At 26.9% G+C, this 16825-nt stretch overlaps 1 protein-coding gene across 20 annotated transcripts in view; it reads left to right on the top strand.

Moving 5' to 3' along the window:
* The window catches only part of LOC122717000 (plasma membrane calcium-transporting ATPase 3), a 67563-nt gene that overhangs the window by 18176 nt on the left and 32562 nt on the right, over positions 1–16825 (top strand). For 15 of the 20 annotated variants that reach the window (XR_006347130.1, XR_006347126.1, XR_006347131.1 and 12 more), the window contains 9 exons: positions 8081–8358; positions 8431–8628; positions 8752–8978; positions 9289–9424; positions 9512–9646; positions 11483–11518; positions 14381–14736; positions 15048–15532; positions 15761–16806. Coding sequence is in view for 14 of the 20 variants with exons in the window: in XM_043940623.1 (XP_043796558.1) it covers positions 8202–8358; positions 8431–8628; positions 8752–8978; positions 9289–9424; positions 9512–9646; positions 11483–11518; positions 14381–14736; positions 15048–15532; positions 15761–16806 (2776 nt within the window). In the remaining 6 variants the exon portion in view is untranslated. Of the gene's footprint in view, positions 1–6437; positions 6540–6780; positions 7078–7150; positions 7298–8062; positions 8359–8430; positions 8629–8751; positions 8979–9288; positions 9425–9511; positions 9647–11482; positions 11519–14380; positions 14737–15047; positions 15533–15760; positions 16807–16825 lie in introns of those variants that run through there. The other 5 variants (XM_043940617.1, XM_043940612.1, XM_043940618.1 and 2 more) reach the window with 5 other exon arrangements.

Genomic DNA, 16825 nt, shown 5'->3' with positions numbered 1-16825 from the left:
ATATTTTTTTTATTTTTTAAACATGTACCATTTGTCATATTAATGATAGCTATCCTGTGATTTTGTAGAAAATTGTATAACTTCGATTCCTTGCTTCGTGCCAAATACATGATGATGTATTCTAATAAATAACTCATCAGTTTTTATCATGAATTTTTCAATTTTTTTTTTTTTGAATAAAAATATGAAATAAAATCGAAATTGCATCGTTTGATGAGTAAATTGATGCAACAGTGAGATTAAAAGAGATAGAAAAAAGGACGGAATCATCAACTGATTCTGGATATCGTTCATTGAGCCGGAGGAGGTTGGGATACGAAGCGATAAACTTTCGTGCCGTAGATACCGGACTTCCGATCGTTTCTTTGAAATAGGATTGAGAGAACATCGGAGCGGAATAATTTGATTAAAATGCCTGGATACACGCGAGTGAACTCGTTCAGTAGTAGTGTTGCACTAACGTGTTTATTACCGCTTGGGATCCTCTTTTGGATCGGTAAAATAACAATCCTTGATTTACTTTTTTAAATCAAGATAAAATTTTATTTTTTATAAATTTCAATCCATTTTTGAAATATTTCAAACATATAATGATTTTGTATAAATGTTTGTATTCATAATATATATGTAAAAAATTGATGATTGTTATTCAGTTATTAAATCTTACGACGAACCGAAATTCTTTTTGGTTAACATTCAGTAGTGTGTGATTTATGCTATTATTGAATACGATGTATTTACATATATTAAAAATCATAAATGTTGTTGGTATTTTTTCCAGATTCTTTTATAGTTTTTTTTATTGATATATCTTTGTCTTTCTCTAATCTAAATTCTTTCCAACGTTCTTTCCAAATATATTTTTTTCTTATCTCTGCAATACGATTCAATATTTTATATGCACTTAAATAATTATATATTATATATTTATATATCGGAAAATCACTTTAATGCTGTGCATTAATCAATTTCAATTAATTAAAAAATATAAAAAAGATTTTTTCGATTCTTTTTACATAGAATTCTTTTACATATGAATTCTAATAATAATACTATATAAAAAAAATTGAATATTTATGAATATTATTAAAAAATAATTTTAATTGCCATTATAAGGAAAATGAAGTTTAAAAGTATGATTATGATTTAAACATTATGATCGTTAAAATATTTATAATTAATTTTTTTAATATAACTTTTTCAATTTTTCCATTTAATAGTGTAGATCATAATATAATGTAATCTATTATAACAATTGTGCATAATATTTATTCATATCAATAAATAAATAGTGATGGCATAATATAGTAGTTGTGAAATCTATATATAATGCTCGGTCACCAGCGTGCCAATCTTTGTTCATAGTTTCCATGAAGGCGTTGGTTAGTTTAGCGTGACGAATACTGATTAGCAATGCAATATCACAATGTTTCGCTATATTCGCGTTCTATGAAGATATCCTTTATTTTCAATTGTGACGCTCATTATAAGGAATTTATATATCATGTTATTCTCGTTTCATAATAAATCATGATTTTTATACATTTTTATAAAATTACTTTATTTGAAATCGATTATTTTTTTATTTAATGTCTTATTAATTGAAATATATTTTAGTTTATATATAAATAAAAGAGATTTAATTCATCATTTTTCTAATTGTAATCTTTTGAATTTATTTAAAACATATTTTCAAATTTAGAATTCTTACTGAAAATATTTATTATAATTGAATTTTTACATTTTTTCATATTGACATATACATTTTTGTGAAAATTAATACAACTATAAAAAAACTTATGTAATAATAATACAAATAAGTATTTATTTAGTAGTTTTATTGCTTTATTTCCATTACATTGATGTAATTTTGAATTATCTCGAATATTACTGTTTTGATCCATAGTCCAAGCACTGTTATTCAAAATAATTAGGTCATTATCTGATCATACTATTTTATAAACAAAAAATCCAATATTTAACAATATTTTATAACTTTGTAATATTTGATACCTTGTTGAATGTTTAATTTTTACGTACAATTTCTACTATTACGTTTTTTATTGCGTCATTCTAACGGAAACGCTATTGTACTTAAAAAAGATTTATTTTCATATTTCACGTTTCATTCTCTTAATAAATTCTTATTCTTTGATAAATTTGCTGTATTTTTAATAAGCCTAAATATCATCCAACTTTTCTCCCATCGAACCGATAGTAGCGCTCCCACGTTTCTTCACGAAAGTTCGAAATTCGAGTTCAATTTGGTTATGGCAGATGGCACATTCGTGTGTAATCGCCCTTTCTCCCCTCCCATTGCCTCATATGTCTACGTTCAAATATATCCTGAATGTGTTTTCGTTCCTTTTACCCGTTACTCTCGATTGACGTCATGATACGACAACGTGGAGCACATTAGCGTCATGAAATATTTGTATGATACTTTACTTCAGCACGTTATCAACTCTCTCAGTTTACAGCGGCTTAAACCAATATCTTAAAATCTGTCAAGCTTATTATCGGTAGCTTGGCGAGAACACACTCCAATGCCACCATTTTTCAATCCCCACCATTTCGTTATAACTATTGTTCTATTGTCACTTGAGTACTTACAACCGTTCATAAATTTTTTTTCCATATTCGTAAATTCGTTCATCCGACGAATTGAAACGTAATCTCTTTTAAAAGACAATTCTGTTAAAGTTTCTAGACAATCCTCAAGTATCGTTCTGTTAATCTTGGTTTATAAATATTCAGTTTAGTATGTGAATGTATGTACGCATATATTGTGCAGTTCGTTGCTGTATAGAAAAAAATATGCATTTGGCTTTTTTTGTAAGTAAGACTTTATTAAAAACTTTTAATATTTTTTATATATATATATATTATATATATTATATATATTTTATATATATATATATATATATAATATTATAATAACGAAACAGATATTTTTATTAATAAATTTATAAACATATGATGTGTAATGATGGATTTCTTTAGTGATTAATTAAAATAATAATAATAATAATAATAAATTAAAAATTATGTAATTATCAAGTAATAATGAAATTCGATGTAATTATTAAAAATCAACAATATTGATATCAATAATATTTTGTAACTTCGTTATTATATTAATTTGATTGAAATTCATGGAATAATATAAAATTGAGAATTGGAATAAAATTGGAATAATATAAAATGAGAAAGAAATTCTATAATATTTAATGAAAATCAGACAAGAGATTTATTTTTTATTTTTATTTCTCACATAGCTCATCAGCCGAAAAGAAATGACTAATGAGAACAGTGAATGATTTCTATGATACTCAATGATTTCTATGGTCGCGCACAAGCAATCCGGTATAAGTAACAGCATATGAATATACAAATGCACACAAATGCTTATATGCTATAAATCTCGATCGAAATATTCTGCGGTTTAATTGTCACTCATCGTTCTAACTAAGGTCATCTTATTTAATTTCTATGCTATAGAACTTGAATCTATCTTAAATCTATTTTATTTGATTCTTTTATCAATATTTTCTAATTAGATTATTTAATAAAAATGAATATAATATAATAGTAGTATTTTTATTTAAAATAATTGTTAATCGTGATATATAAATTTTCATCATGTATGAAATCGGTTTTGTTTGAATTGGTAAATGTATTAGATAATATTATTGATATATATCCATATATTAGATTTCAATCAAGTATATTTTATCTGTCATTAACATAATTTTATAATATGATAAGCAATATTGAAATATCATTTAAATCTTGTGTTAATTAATTATTTGATAAATTTTAGTTTAATTAGTAGAAGCGATTCTTCTTTTTTATTGAAAGAAACGTTATCTTCAAAATCATGACGTAAATTAAACAATGAGTTTTTTATAGTGAATCAAATAAAAATTGGAAATAAGAAAATTAAATTTTTTCTTTTTTTATTTGAACTTTTTTATTGAATTAACTTATATCAAACTATAATTTATCTCAATAAATTATTAAACAAATCAATTTTCAATGATTTTCTATTTCTACTTTTTAATTAAAGTAATTTTTTTTTAAATTTCTTCTAGGATAAACTACTGTTATAAAAGTTTTTATATTGTTAAATTAATCGAAACAAACATTAGAACTCATACTATATAGTTCAAATATCTTGAATAATCAAATATTTCGAATATACATTTAAATCATATATTTGAGTGGAGTCTTGCATTATATACTTTAATTTTCTTCTGATTATCTTCAGAAATTCTTTTTTTACTTTGAATTGTTTATAAGATGGTAGAATTGTTTAAAAAAAGATATTTGTTCGATTTATTATCAAAATATATTGATGAAACTATAGTAGAGTTCTTTTATTATTTAACTATTTAATTCCATCGATATATAGTCACAGAAATAGATATCTATTTATTATTATACCATAAATATTATATTACTTAATATTAATTAAATATTAACTTAATATTAATAAAAGTATAGTTAATATTTACAATAAATGACTACATTATAATAACTAACTAGTCACTACTTATTATTCATTACAATATACTGATTACTTATTGCAATAATTGCAATAAAATAATTGAATATAAGGTTATGATTCTGATTTCTTAAAATGCAGATATGATGAATTCTATAAGAGTTCTAGAAATAAAATATATAAGAAATTGTGTATTGTTCAGAATAATATTATAATTCGTAATTTGAATATGTAAATATTAAATATATGAGTTATTCGTGTAAGAAATTTGCATCAAAATAATGTTGTTTTATTCGATTCAATAAAAACTGATTTCACAAAGCATTATAATTAGAGGCCTAGAGATTATTGTTGATTTCCTCAGTTGATTATTGATGAATCAATTGCAGTTAACGTTAACGTTTATTAATTATTGATATATATTACATGAGAAATTTCTATAAAAAAGTATATTATAGTAGAAAAAATATATACAATGTCTCAATTTTTTATGGCACTATATTTATTATTCAATATTGAAGATAGTGATGGTATTTTATTATATGAAGATTGGTTTCTCATCTCAATAGAAATAAAATGTGAAATAAAATCTAAACAGATATTGTATAAAAATAAGAATAGTTTATCACTTTTACGCTTAATATGGCAGTAGTTAGTCTTCCCATCAGCTTCTAATTAAGGAAGCCCTTTTCTGGTCAACAACTCCTCATGCATTAAATCTAGATATATATAACCTAAGAGAAAAAAGAAAATAAGATTACTCGATTTTTCTGTATTTTTGAATTACATTTAGTTATAAGTAGAGAGAGATTTTATCGCTTAGAAAATTACTAGTTATAACTGGCAAACGGAAAAACATAATCCATATATATATATATATATATATATATATAAATCGAGAAGTTGAAAATAGGTCTTATAGATTAACTTTATTAAAGATTTTTGAAAAATTATTACAAAATCATATAATTAATATGAATCAAAACGTGTTTAAAAATAATATGACAATTCTTCTATTCAATGCTTAAATATTTAAATATTTAATAATAAGAATTTTTTGTCGCCGTAAATTTTCCGTCTTTTTCTATCGAAAAGTTCAAATAAATTTAAACAATAGAAGCAATAATAGAATCCACGTGAAAATACGAAAATAGTTGAAATTGGATGGTAAAAGAACCATTTCTCTTCTCTCTTTAGTTTATTAATTCCCTCTTCTTCTATTGCTTTGCCGCTCTGTTTGTCCCGTATCGACTATGGCTCTTCAGCTCAATCAACAATATCGACATATACTCTCGAAATATAGAGCATAGAGAAAATATCTCTTTCCTCCACGCGGTCAAGGAAATGGACTTTGATTGCTTAAAACAATTCCTCTTAGTTAAATGATGCTTTTTAAACACGAAAGGTTATTGGGATAGAGTATTGAAACATGATAAAATGTGTGGAAAAATGATAAAATGTGCTTTATTTCGAATAAAATATTGAGGCAATTTTGCTTCTTCTTGGAGTATTGGTTTTATATTATTCGATAATATTTTTATAATATTTATAAAATTTATAATTATATAATCTTATACATGCAAAAATATATGAAATCATTATTTTTTTTTTTAGACAAATTTTCTATCATTTTGTCATGAGATTAATTAATTAAGCATTTTTTATAGATATTGTTAAAATGCCTTAAATCACCGCAAATTCTCATTTTTTCATGATGTTGCACACTAGTTATTAATAGAAATTTAAGATTGCAATAATTAATAGTTATTTAGAAGTCCATTTGTAATAGGATGAAAATAGTATTGTGAGTAAAAATTACGTAAAAACACGATGAATGAATCAAGTTGAACTTTCAAATGAAAAACGTAGAAAACGTTCAGTTAATCGCGAGATTCGCTATATGATGTGTCGATTTTATTGTTGAATTCCGCTTCATACGTTTCATGATATCGTAAATTACATATTGTGAAACATCGTGAGTGTTTGCATCGACGAGACAATCATCTTACAGAGATTAATTATATATTATAAAGTAATTTTTTATTAGATTATTTATTAAAAAATTTGAATAAAGATTTAAACATTTTTAGACAATTACAAATATTTAATATTCTTTTTGAAAATAGCTGATCCATAGAAAAATTTTTCTATTTAAATTTTAAAGATAATATTTTAAAGATACATACATTTGTTTTATAAATTAAGTTTCATTAAATTTTATAATTACAATTTATAATAATGTTAATTTTTTTTTGTAACATTGATTTATCTAGCATCGAATCGCAAGTGAAACCGAAAGAAAATAGTGAAACTTTGCGCAGTACGTGTACGAGTAACTAGAGGGCAACACGAATCGATTACTATATTGCTAATGGCTTATTTCACTTAACACGCCTTTCCGTGGTGAGCAAATTCGCTGCCTAGAGTGGTGTGGTGCGATTCAAGGTTTTGCACGTTAGAGATTGACAGGAAAGAATGAAGCTTCGTGGTCCGTATCAATAAAGGGAGGTTGGTTTGTATGCCAATTTGTAATCCGTTCTCGGCATCAACACATAAACTGTCACCAGAAGGTAAACGGGGTGTTCTCTCTTTCTGTGTTTCTCCTTATGTCTCTGTCATCGCTGTTTCTTTTCCGTGATCGGTGTTATTTTTAGACAGACTATATCGTCAATGTTCGTTCAATTGGTCTGTCCCGTTACACTGTTTCTTCATTGTGACATCATTTCGGAAGAGAATGTCTAGCACTTTTATTGTCGTCTATCATCTCTAAGTAATGATTCATTTGTTGAGGTACATAACCTCAAAACTATGTCGGCATTCGATGACAGTCCAGATAAGATCATTTATCATAAATTTTCACTTCTTTTTAATTATATACTTTATTATTATTCTATCAGATGAGTTGTTTTTTTCAATTTTAATACGTATCAATCGATAATGTTTAAATTCATTGATTTCAATTTCCTATACAACTTTTCAGAAATTTTCTAATATCATATATCTAATATCATATTTCTAATATTATATGATTTTCAAGTTAAAAGCTAAAAGAATTATTTTTTTTAAGCATCTTTTTGACATCAAAATTGTGCAAAATATTGTATATAAAATATTGCATTATTGTATGTATATATTTCAAAAATTTTTTTTTAGTTATATTAATTATTTATAATTAAAATTATTATCATGTATGGATAATTTTTTCATGAAGTTTTGTTAATTATTATTTGTACAAATCATAGATTTTTTATATTCTATATATAGATCTTTTACATACTAATGATAGTATAATATTAGCTTTTTCAATTTAATTTTTTTAAAATTAAATAATTTTTTAAAATGCATACTAATATAATTATGATAATACATAATATGACATAATACATCTCTATAAATAATTATAACTCATATATTATTATATGTTAATTATATGTTAATTTGTTTTTTTTTTATCAATCTTTATATAACAAAATAATAAAATTCAATCCAATTCCAATTTAAAAATGACAATTAAAGATATAAAAAAATTTACAGTGGAATAAAATTTCAAGATAGTTCATTTCTTTGTTGTAGCTATTGGTCCTCCAATTTCCTGGAGACCAGTGGTGTCAGTGACACCAAAAAATAATACGAGTTGCTAGCGTGAAGAAGTATAGTAAAGTTGGCTTAAGCCAACGTCGGTGGAAAAAACAAAATGGCAACAATAGATGGCAGACCGACCCAATATGGTATCAGTCTTAAGCAACTTCGTGAGCTCATGGAGCTCCGAGGACGTGAAGGTGTCACTAAAGTCAATAGCTATGGTGGTGTGCAGGAGATTTGTAAAAAATTATACACTTCACCTAGTGAAGGTAAGTTTTTTAAAATTTTTTAATATTCAGAAGTATTTGATTAAAATATTTATATATAAACTTTTGTTATAGGTCTCAGTGGATCAGCAGCTGATATTCAACATAGACGAGATACATTTGGTTCCAACCTAATACCTCCAAAACCACCAAAAACATTTCTACAATTAGTGTGGGAAGCTCTTCAAGATGTTACATTAATTATCTTGGAAGTAGCAGCATTGGTTTCATTAGGTCTTAGCTTTTATCACCCAGCAGATGATGAAGAAAAACGTAAGCATATATTTCAAAATCTTTTTAATTATTATTTTTTATTATATATAATATTAGATAATAATTTAATAACTATATTAAATATAGAGAAAATAAAACAAAAATTTTTTTAAACTTTTTCAGCTTTAATAGATGAAGATGAAGCAAAATATGGTTGGATAGAAGGAGCTGCTATATTTATTTCTGTGATCTTGGTGGTAATAGTAACAGCTTCCAATGATTACTCTAAGGAAAAACAATTTAGGGGCCTCCAAAGTCGTATAGAGGGGGAACATAAATTTTCTGTCATTAGACAAGGAGAAGTCAAACAGATTTCTGTAGCTGATATTGTTGTTGGTGATATATGTCAGGTATATTTAAATTTTATATTAGCAAAAACTAATATTTAAAATTAAACGATGTTCAATAAATCAAATATTTATGATTTACGATTCTCTGGTTAACTCAAAAAATCCATATTTGAATCATTATAAAATCAATTTAATATAGATATATTTGTATATTTTTAAATTTGACTATATCTCGTGAATTTATCTTCATGTATGAGAATTTGTAAATTATATTAATAAATTAATTAATAAATTATATTCATCGATAATGAATATTATTTCACCAAAAATATAAAGGTCTTCTTTAAATTGGAATCTATCTATAATTCAGATAAAATATGGAGACCTGCTACCAGCAGATGGTATCCTTATACAAAGCAACGATCTCAAAGTGGATGAGTCCAGTTTAACCGGAGAGTCAGACCATGTTAAAAAAGGAGAATCGTTTGATCCCATGGTACTCTCAGGTGAGGGTTCTGTTTAATAGATCGAACATTAATAATTAATTACTATTAATATTAGAATGGCGATTACAATGATTTATGTTTCAAAAGGTACACATGTGATGGAGGGTTCTGGAAAAATGTTAGTTACTGCAGTAGGTGTTAATTCGCAGGCTGGTATTATCTTTACTTTGTTGGGTGCTGCTGTTGATCAACAAGAACAAGAAATCAAGAAAATGAAGAAAGGTATGTAAATTCGACTTCAGTGTAAAACAATCAATGTAAATCTATTTGATTAGATTTGAATATTTTGGGATGACATAAATTTTAAAATTATCATTTTGAAAACAGAACTTTAAAAAAACAAATTTAATATAATTATTATTTTAGTTATAAGAAAGAAAGAAAGGAAATAATAAGAATAATTTTGTTTTCAAAATGATAATATACCAAGTTTATTTGTGTCACTATAGTCACTATAGTATTTTAAAAAATTAATTGAAGCTCGTTACTTCTGTCTTATAGAAAATGCTAGAAATTTTAGTCTAGATGAAAGAGATTTAACTAATAATTGTTTTACAAAAGTAGTAGCGGGTGTTATAAAGCGCATGGCACAAAATACGTAAAAGAAACGTAGACGCATGGAGTTTATTTTGGATTGATGTGAAAATATTTTATTGTGAATTTAATTTTCCAATTACTTATGATATTTTTATTTTCCTTGGCATGCATTTGCAGTATTTTAAACAATTTTCTAAATCATTTGCCAATTTCTTTTTCTTTCTTTCTTTTTCTTTTTTTTCAAATATGTTTATAGCTTTATTGTTATTATATTAAAAGAATTTATTTACAATTATTAAACAAGAAAGTTCTTATATAGTTCAGTATAAAATAAATAATTTAAGTAGTAAGTAAAATTTTTATAAATTAAACATTATAAATATTATAATTTATTAGTTACCATTATTGTATGCTAATTGAAACTATTATATTATCTTAGCTTATCATATCATGCTTTTTTTTTGAAATATTTAAATTAGTCTACATTTAATTGTAAATGTTAGTATCTCTATTTTATGTCTGTCTATTTATGAAAGTTTTCTATTGAATGAGTTAAACATATTTTTTATCATTATTATATTTAAATCAATTCTTACTATGAATCAATGTATTCATTTCATAAATCATTACGAATAATTTTTACAGAATATGAAATAAATGAAATGAAACGAGTAATTTGGATGATAGGAAGGTAATTTTATGAAAAGATGGATCGAAAATATAAATTATAATTTGTCGATAAGAGACTTCATTTTTGAGAAAATTGATTTGAAAAATTCGTGACAAAGACATTTATTTGATCGTCTCATCTCATAAAGTATAATAATAATTATTATAAATAACGACTTATTATTACAATACGAAAGATATGAAATAAAAATTTTTAATAATAAATAATTTTAATAATTGACCAAACAATTATTGTAATTATTTTTTTCATTGTACAAAATATAAATAATTGTCAAATAGTACATACTTGAATTTTTATGATCAACTTTCTTAAAAACGAAAAATCATTTCTTATTTTTATATATTATTAGATGCTATATTTCTATATAATATTCAATATAAAATAATTTCTATATAATAATTAATATTAAAAATTAGAAACATAAACAATTTTAATTTTTAAATATAATAGCAAGAATCGATCTTATTGCTATTTATAAGGGATTAAATAGATTTAAATCCAATACTTTTTTATGATTTACGCTGTTGTGTATGTATGTTGCACAATTTGGGAAATTCTTTGAATTTTATATAACATATTTTTATAAATGATTAACAACAAATACAACAAAATATGGATTAGTATTTATAAGAGAGAAATAAATCTTCTGTTTGAAATAAATGCTGTTTATTTATAATAAGTATTTCGTTAGGATATATGAGGATAGAATACACAGATAGAAATTGAGAGATTAAGAATGTAAGAGAATTTACAAATATGGCATAACTGGCATATTACATTTTTAGATAGATTGCTAATCAATTTTGTTTTGCATGCGTTTTTTTATCTAGAGGCTAAGAAGCAGCGGAAGAAGAAGTCATTAACAGGTGAATAAAGTATTATCATAAATCATTACTGTTCATTATTTTAATCTTCAATATTTACGTATATATTAAACGAGCACGCGCGCGTATTTTTTTTCCTCTTTTTTTTTTTAAATTTTAATTCACTTGTTTTTCTTTCTTTCCTTTCTTTTTTCTTTATAGATTGCCTTTTATTTTTCTAGAAAGTGCACATGACACAAAAAAATTTCAAATTATAATCAAAAATGTATAGGAGAATTTTTGATTTTAAATTCTTGTCCTTTATATCACTTTGTCTATTCTGTTTATTGCATTATACATATACATACATACTGTATATGCATATGCAGAATGTTTTAGGATAGGTGGTATAAGCGAGCAGAAGGTGATTCTACATGCAAAAATGAGTCGAAAGAAAAGACTATAAATTTTAAGTCGTTTAAGGCTTCATCTTCGAATAAATCAAGTTTGAAAATTTACAATTGGATACGAGTCAATTATCGGTAAGAGATTATTCTACATGTGAAAATAAGTAAAAAATTTAGAATAACATTTTGTCGTTTGAGTCCTCGTTCTTTTATATATATATATATATATATATATATATATAAAATCGAGATTAAAAATAGTTTCAAATTAGATTTTCTTGAAAAGTAATCTTTAAATAAAAATTTTTATTCTGTATTTTTTACTATATTTGTATTTATTTTCATATGTAGAATAATCTTTTTTCAATAATTTACTTATATGTCATCAAAAATTGACAAAATTTATGTACATTTATATAAATTTTTAAACTCGATTTTCTCGAAAACGAAGTATCAGATGAAAAAACATTATTCCTTTTTTTGATTTATCTTTCCATGTAGAATAAATTTTCATAGAGAGATATCCTATATAGTGCGACTCACATGTGTTATCAAGTTGTCTTCTCTAAAATTTAAAAATATTATAGATATTGAGATAATTTATTTATTTATTTATATATCAATTAGAAAGTTCATAAGAGTTAATCATTTAATAATGTAAATAGTTTTGAAAAAATTCAAATAATTATTCCCCTCTCTGAAATAATATTTTATTTTTCTTTTTTTAATACTATTTGTATTATTTTCGATTATTATTTATATGAATTTTTTAAGAAGAAAATAATAATTATGCAAATTTGGATTTAGATTGTTATAAAAATGAATATATATATTTTTGCAATTGAATATAGACAATATTTTGGACATTTAATATAAAATAATTCTCAAACCATACGTTATTAATATATATATTATTAATTTATGTAGGATTTATTTTTTTCCCCTATTTAGAGTATGAAATTTTTCAAATCTAAAGAATAAATCAGTAAAAAATTTGTTTCAGCTTAAATCCTAAAAATCACGTAATTAAAAATAACAATTATATCGATATATGTAGTGATTTTAGAGAAAACAAGTTATAACATCTTATGTGACTTACCCTGTATACATATATATGTATATGCAACACGAAGACTGTCTTATGTTTCTTAAAAATCGATCTATATTTTTTTTTTCATTTTCGTTCTATTTCGTCTTCTTAGTATGCTCTCGTATAACGTGAATGAGAAAAAAAAAAAAAAAAAACATGAAAAAGTAGAATCGTATCTCATCCGTGCTTCTCTGTACCTTCTGTTACGTTTGATTCTGTGAATGCTTTCAAATAGCAATGGATTTTGCATATTTAAAGAAGAATCCTAATCGCTACTATACACTTTTGTATAGCTTCTGATTATTATTTTTTTGTAATGCTCTCTCTCTCTCTCTCTCTCTCTCTCTCTCTCTCTCTCTCTCTCTCTCTCTCTCCCCCTCCCTCCCTCTCCCTCCCTCTCCCTCTCCCTCTCCCTCTCTCTCTCCCTCTCTTTCCCCCCCCTTCTCTATTTTATACACTTTATAATTATTTTACGTGTCTATGTTTCTTAACGTATAACATGTTATGCCTTTCGATTAACTCGTATGATTATCTCTCTTTATTACCGGCTTATATTATTATGTCTACATTTCTTCTTCCCTTTCTTCAATAGATACTGATTACTAATACTAGTCACCAGTATCGTTTAATATCTTAATATTAGTTGAAAAATATGTAAATGCAATATATGTAGTTGTAAATGTATTATAAGGAAACTCGATTCCATTATTTGCCTGATTCTTCTACATCTCAATGAAATTAGTATATATATTAGGATTAAAAATCAAATAATCCATGTTTTTCTAATTTTCCTATTTTTGAAATATTATCTTTAAATCATATAGTTTTATAACTAAGGCTCTTACTATTGTTCGGATATTCAGATTTGAATAGATGCAAATTGAATAGCTATAATTTCAAACCAAAATTCGAATATTTCGTATATTTAAATATACGGTAGTAAGAGTACTATTAAGAATTCGAGTTATAGTAGAGTTCTAATATGAATCCTATCAGATATTAACGTTTTGTTGGGTACTTATTCATAATAAGCTCAGTTTGAAATCGATCATGAGCTGAAGACATGAAATTCTTATTTTATTTCATTTTTCTAAACAACAATGAATATAGAAACAGCTAATGAAAAACGAAAAAATATCGAGATTGTTCGTTTTGAAATTTGTATGAGAAATTTATATGAGATAGTGTTTTCACTAGATTCAAGGATGGAAATGATTTTATATATATATATATATATATATATATATATCCGTGAAAAAAAATCGAGCATATGGCGAATAAGTACTGAATTCATGTAAAAAAAAAACGCGATATATAAAAGTTAATTAACGGATATAAATAAAAAGAAAAAAGATAAAAAGGGAATCGAGCTTCAAACAATATTTATAAAGAAATTTAATACGAATGTGTATGTTATTAATGAAACAGATGAAGAAATAACTGGGAACAGCCATGTGAGCGCAGCCAAGCCTGAACCTGCGGAGAACCACCATGCAGTTAGCCACGCACCTGAAGGAAAAAAAGAGAAGAGTGTTTTACAAGCCAAGCTAACTAAACTCGCCATACAAATCGGTTACGCCGGCTCGACCATAGCAGTGCTTACCGTTGTCATTCTAGTCATTCAGTTCTGCGTTACCACATTTTACGTGGAGGGGAAAAGTTGGAAAAATACATACGCTGGTGATTTGGTGCGGCATTTGATCATTGGTGTAACGGTACTTGTAGTTGCCGTTCCCGAAGGTCTTCCTCTAGCTGTTACCCTCTCCCTTGCTTATTCCGTTAAGGTGACTATTTATTAAATTTATTCTTTTAAAATTAAATTATTCAAATATAATTTGAAAAGCATTTGATAAAAATATCGATATCTAGCTTTGTACGAACGAGATGATATAACATCAATCGATCAAAAACATGCACTTGAGTATTCTGGAAATTTTTTTTTTTTTTTTACCTTAAATTAAATTTTTTCTTTGTTTCTTTTTATGCTAAAAAGAAACAACTAACTTTTCAGATCGTATATATTTTATTTATCCTTGAAATCGTACGAAAGAAAACTGTTGATAATCGAAGAATTTGTATAATTTTATATTTATAGAAAATGATGAAAGACAACAACTTGGTGCGTCATTTGGATGCTTGTGAAACGATGGGTAACGCGACGGCAATCTGTTCGGACAAGACTGGTACCCTGACAACCAACCGAATGACCGTTGTTCAATCGTACATATGCGAAAAGATGAGTAAAATAACCCCGCAGTTTTCGGATATCCCGTCGCATGTCGGAAACTTAATGGTTCAAGCTATTTCTATTAATTCGGCGTACACATCCAGAATAATGCCTGCGCAGGAACCTACAGATTTGCCGCTTCAAGTCGGCAATAAAACCGAATGTGCCTTACTTGGATTTGTAATAGCCCTGGGCATGAACTATCAGACGATACGAGACGATCAACCTGAGGAAACTTTCACGCGGGTGTACACGTTCAATAGCGTTAGGAAGAGCATGTCCACCGCCATCCCGAGGAAAGGTGGTGGATACAGGCTCTTTACCAAGGGCGCTTCCGAGATCATCATGAAGAAGTGCGTTTATTTCTTTTTAAATTTTTAATCGTTTATTCGTTCCAGATTCTTTCTCATTTATATTCATGATAACGTTATGAATAAGATATTTCAATTAAGATGCGAGTTATTTTGTACACGCACAATGATTCATAAAATCAGATTTTAAATTAAAATTCTTGTCAATCGTCATTTGTTTCGATATTCTTTTAACGTTTCTTTGATTTTGATTTTTTTTCATTGTTCCAGATGTGCCTTTATATATGGTCGTGAAGGTCATTTGGAAAAATTTACCAAAGAGATGCAAGAGCGTCTGGTAAAGAACGTGATCGAGCCGATGGCGTGTGACGGTCTCCGTACTATCTGCATCGCGTATCGCGATTTCGTTCCTGGAAAGGCAGAAATTAATCAGGTTCATATCGACAACGAGCCGAATTGGGATGACGAGGAAAATGTCGTGAACAATCTCACGTGTTTGTGCATTGTGGGTATCGAGGATCCGGTACGGCCTGAGGTGCCGGAAGCGATCAGAAAGTGTCAAAAAGCAGGCATCACTGTGCGAATGGTGACTGGAGACAATATAAATACTGCGCGTTCCATTGCTTTGAAATGTGGAATTTTGAAACCAAACGAAGATTTCCTGATCCTCGAAGGCAAAGAGTTCAATAGGAGGATTCGCGATAGCAATGGCGAAGTACAACAACATTTGTTGGACAAAGTGTGGCCGAGGTTAAGGGTGTTGGCTAGATCGTCACCTACAGACAAGTATACACTCGTAAAAGGCATAATCGATAGCAAAGCGAGCGTGAGTCGCGAAGTTGTTGCTGTAACTGGTGATGGAACGAACGACGGCCCCGCTTTGAAAAAGGCTGATGTCGGTTTTGCCATGGGTATCGCTGGCACCGACGTCGCCAAGGAAGCTTCCGATATCATCTTAACGGATGATAATTTTTCGTCGATCGTGAAGGCAGTTATGTGGGGTAGAAACGTCTACGATAGTATAGCAAAGTTCTTGCAGTTTCAATTGACCGTCAATATCGTCGCTGTTATAGTTGCTTTTATCGGGGCATGTGCCGTGCAAGATTCCCCTCTTAAAGCGGTGCAGATGTTGTGGGTGAACTTAATCATGGACACATTAGCATCTCTTGCATTGGCCACCGAAATGCCTACGCCTGATCTTCTTCTTCGTAAACCCTATGGTCGCACGAAACCGCTCATTTCCAGGACAATGATGAAGAATATTCTTGGCCAAGCTATCTATCAGTTGACTGTAATTTTTATGCTTCTTTTCGTTGGTAAATATTACTGTTTTTT

Source organism: Apis laboriosa, unplaced genomic scaffold, assembly GCF_014066325.1.
Source record: "Apis laboriosa isolate Shangri-la unplaced genomic scaffold, ASM1406632v1 scaffold4_cov146, whole genome shotgun sequence".
Taxonomy (NCBI): domain Eukaryota; kingdom Metazoa; phylum Arthropoda; class Insecta; order Hymenoptera; family Apidae; genus Apis; species Apis laboriosa.
The sequence above is the reverse complement of the archived record's forward strand: the minus strand, read 5'-3'. Positions and strand labels throughout refer to the sequence as shown.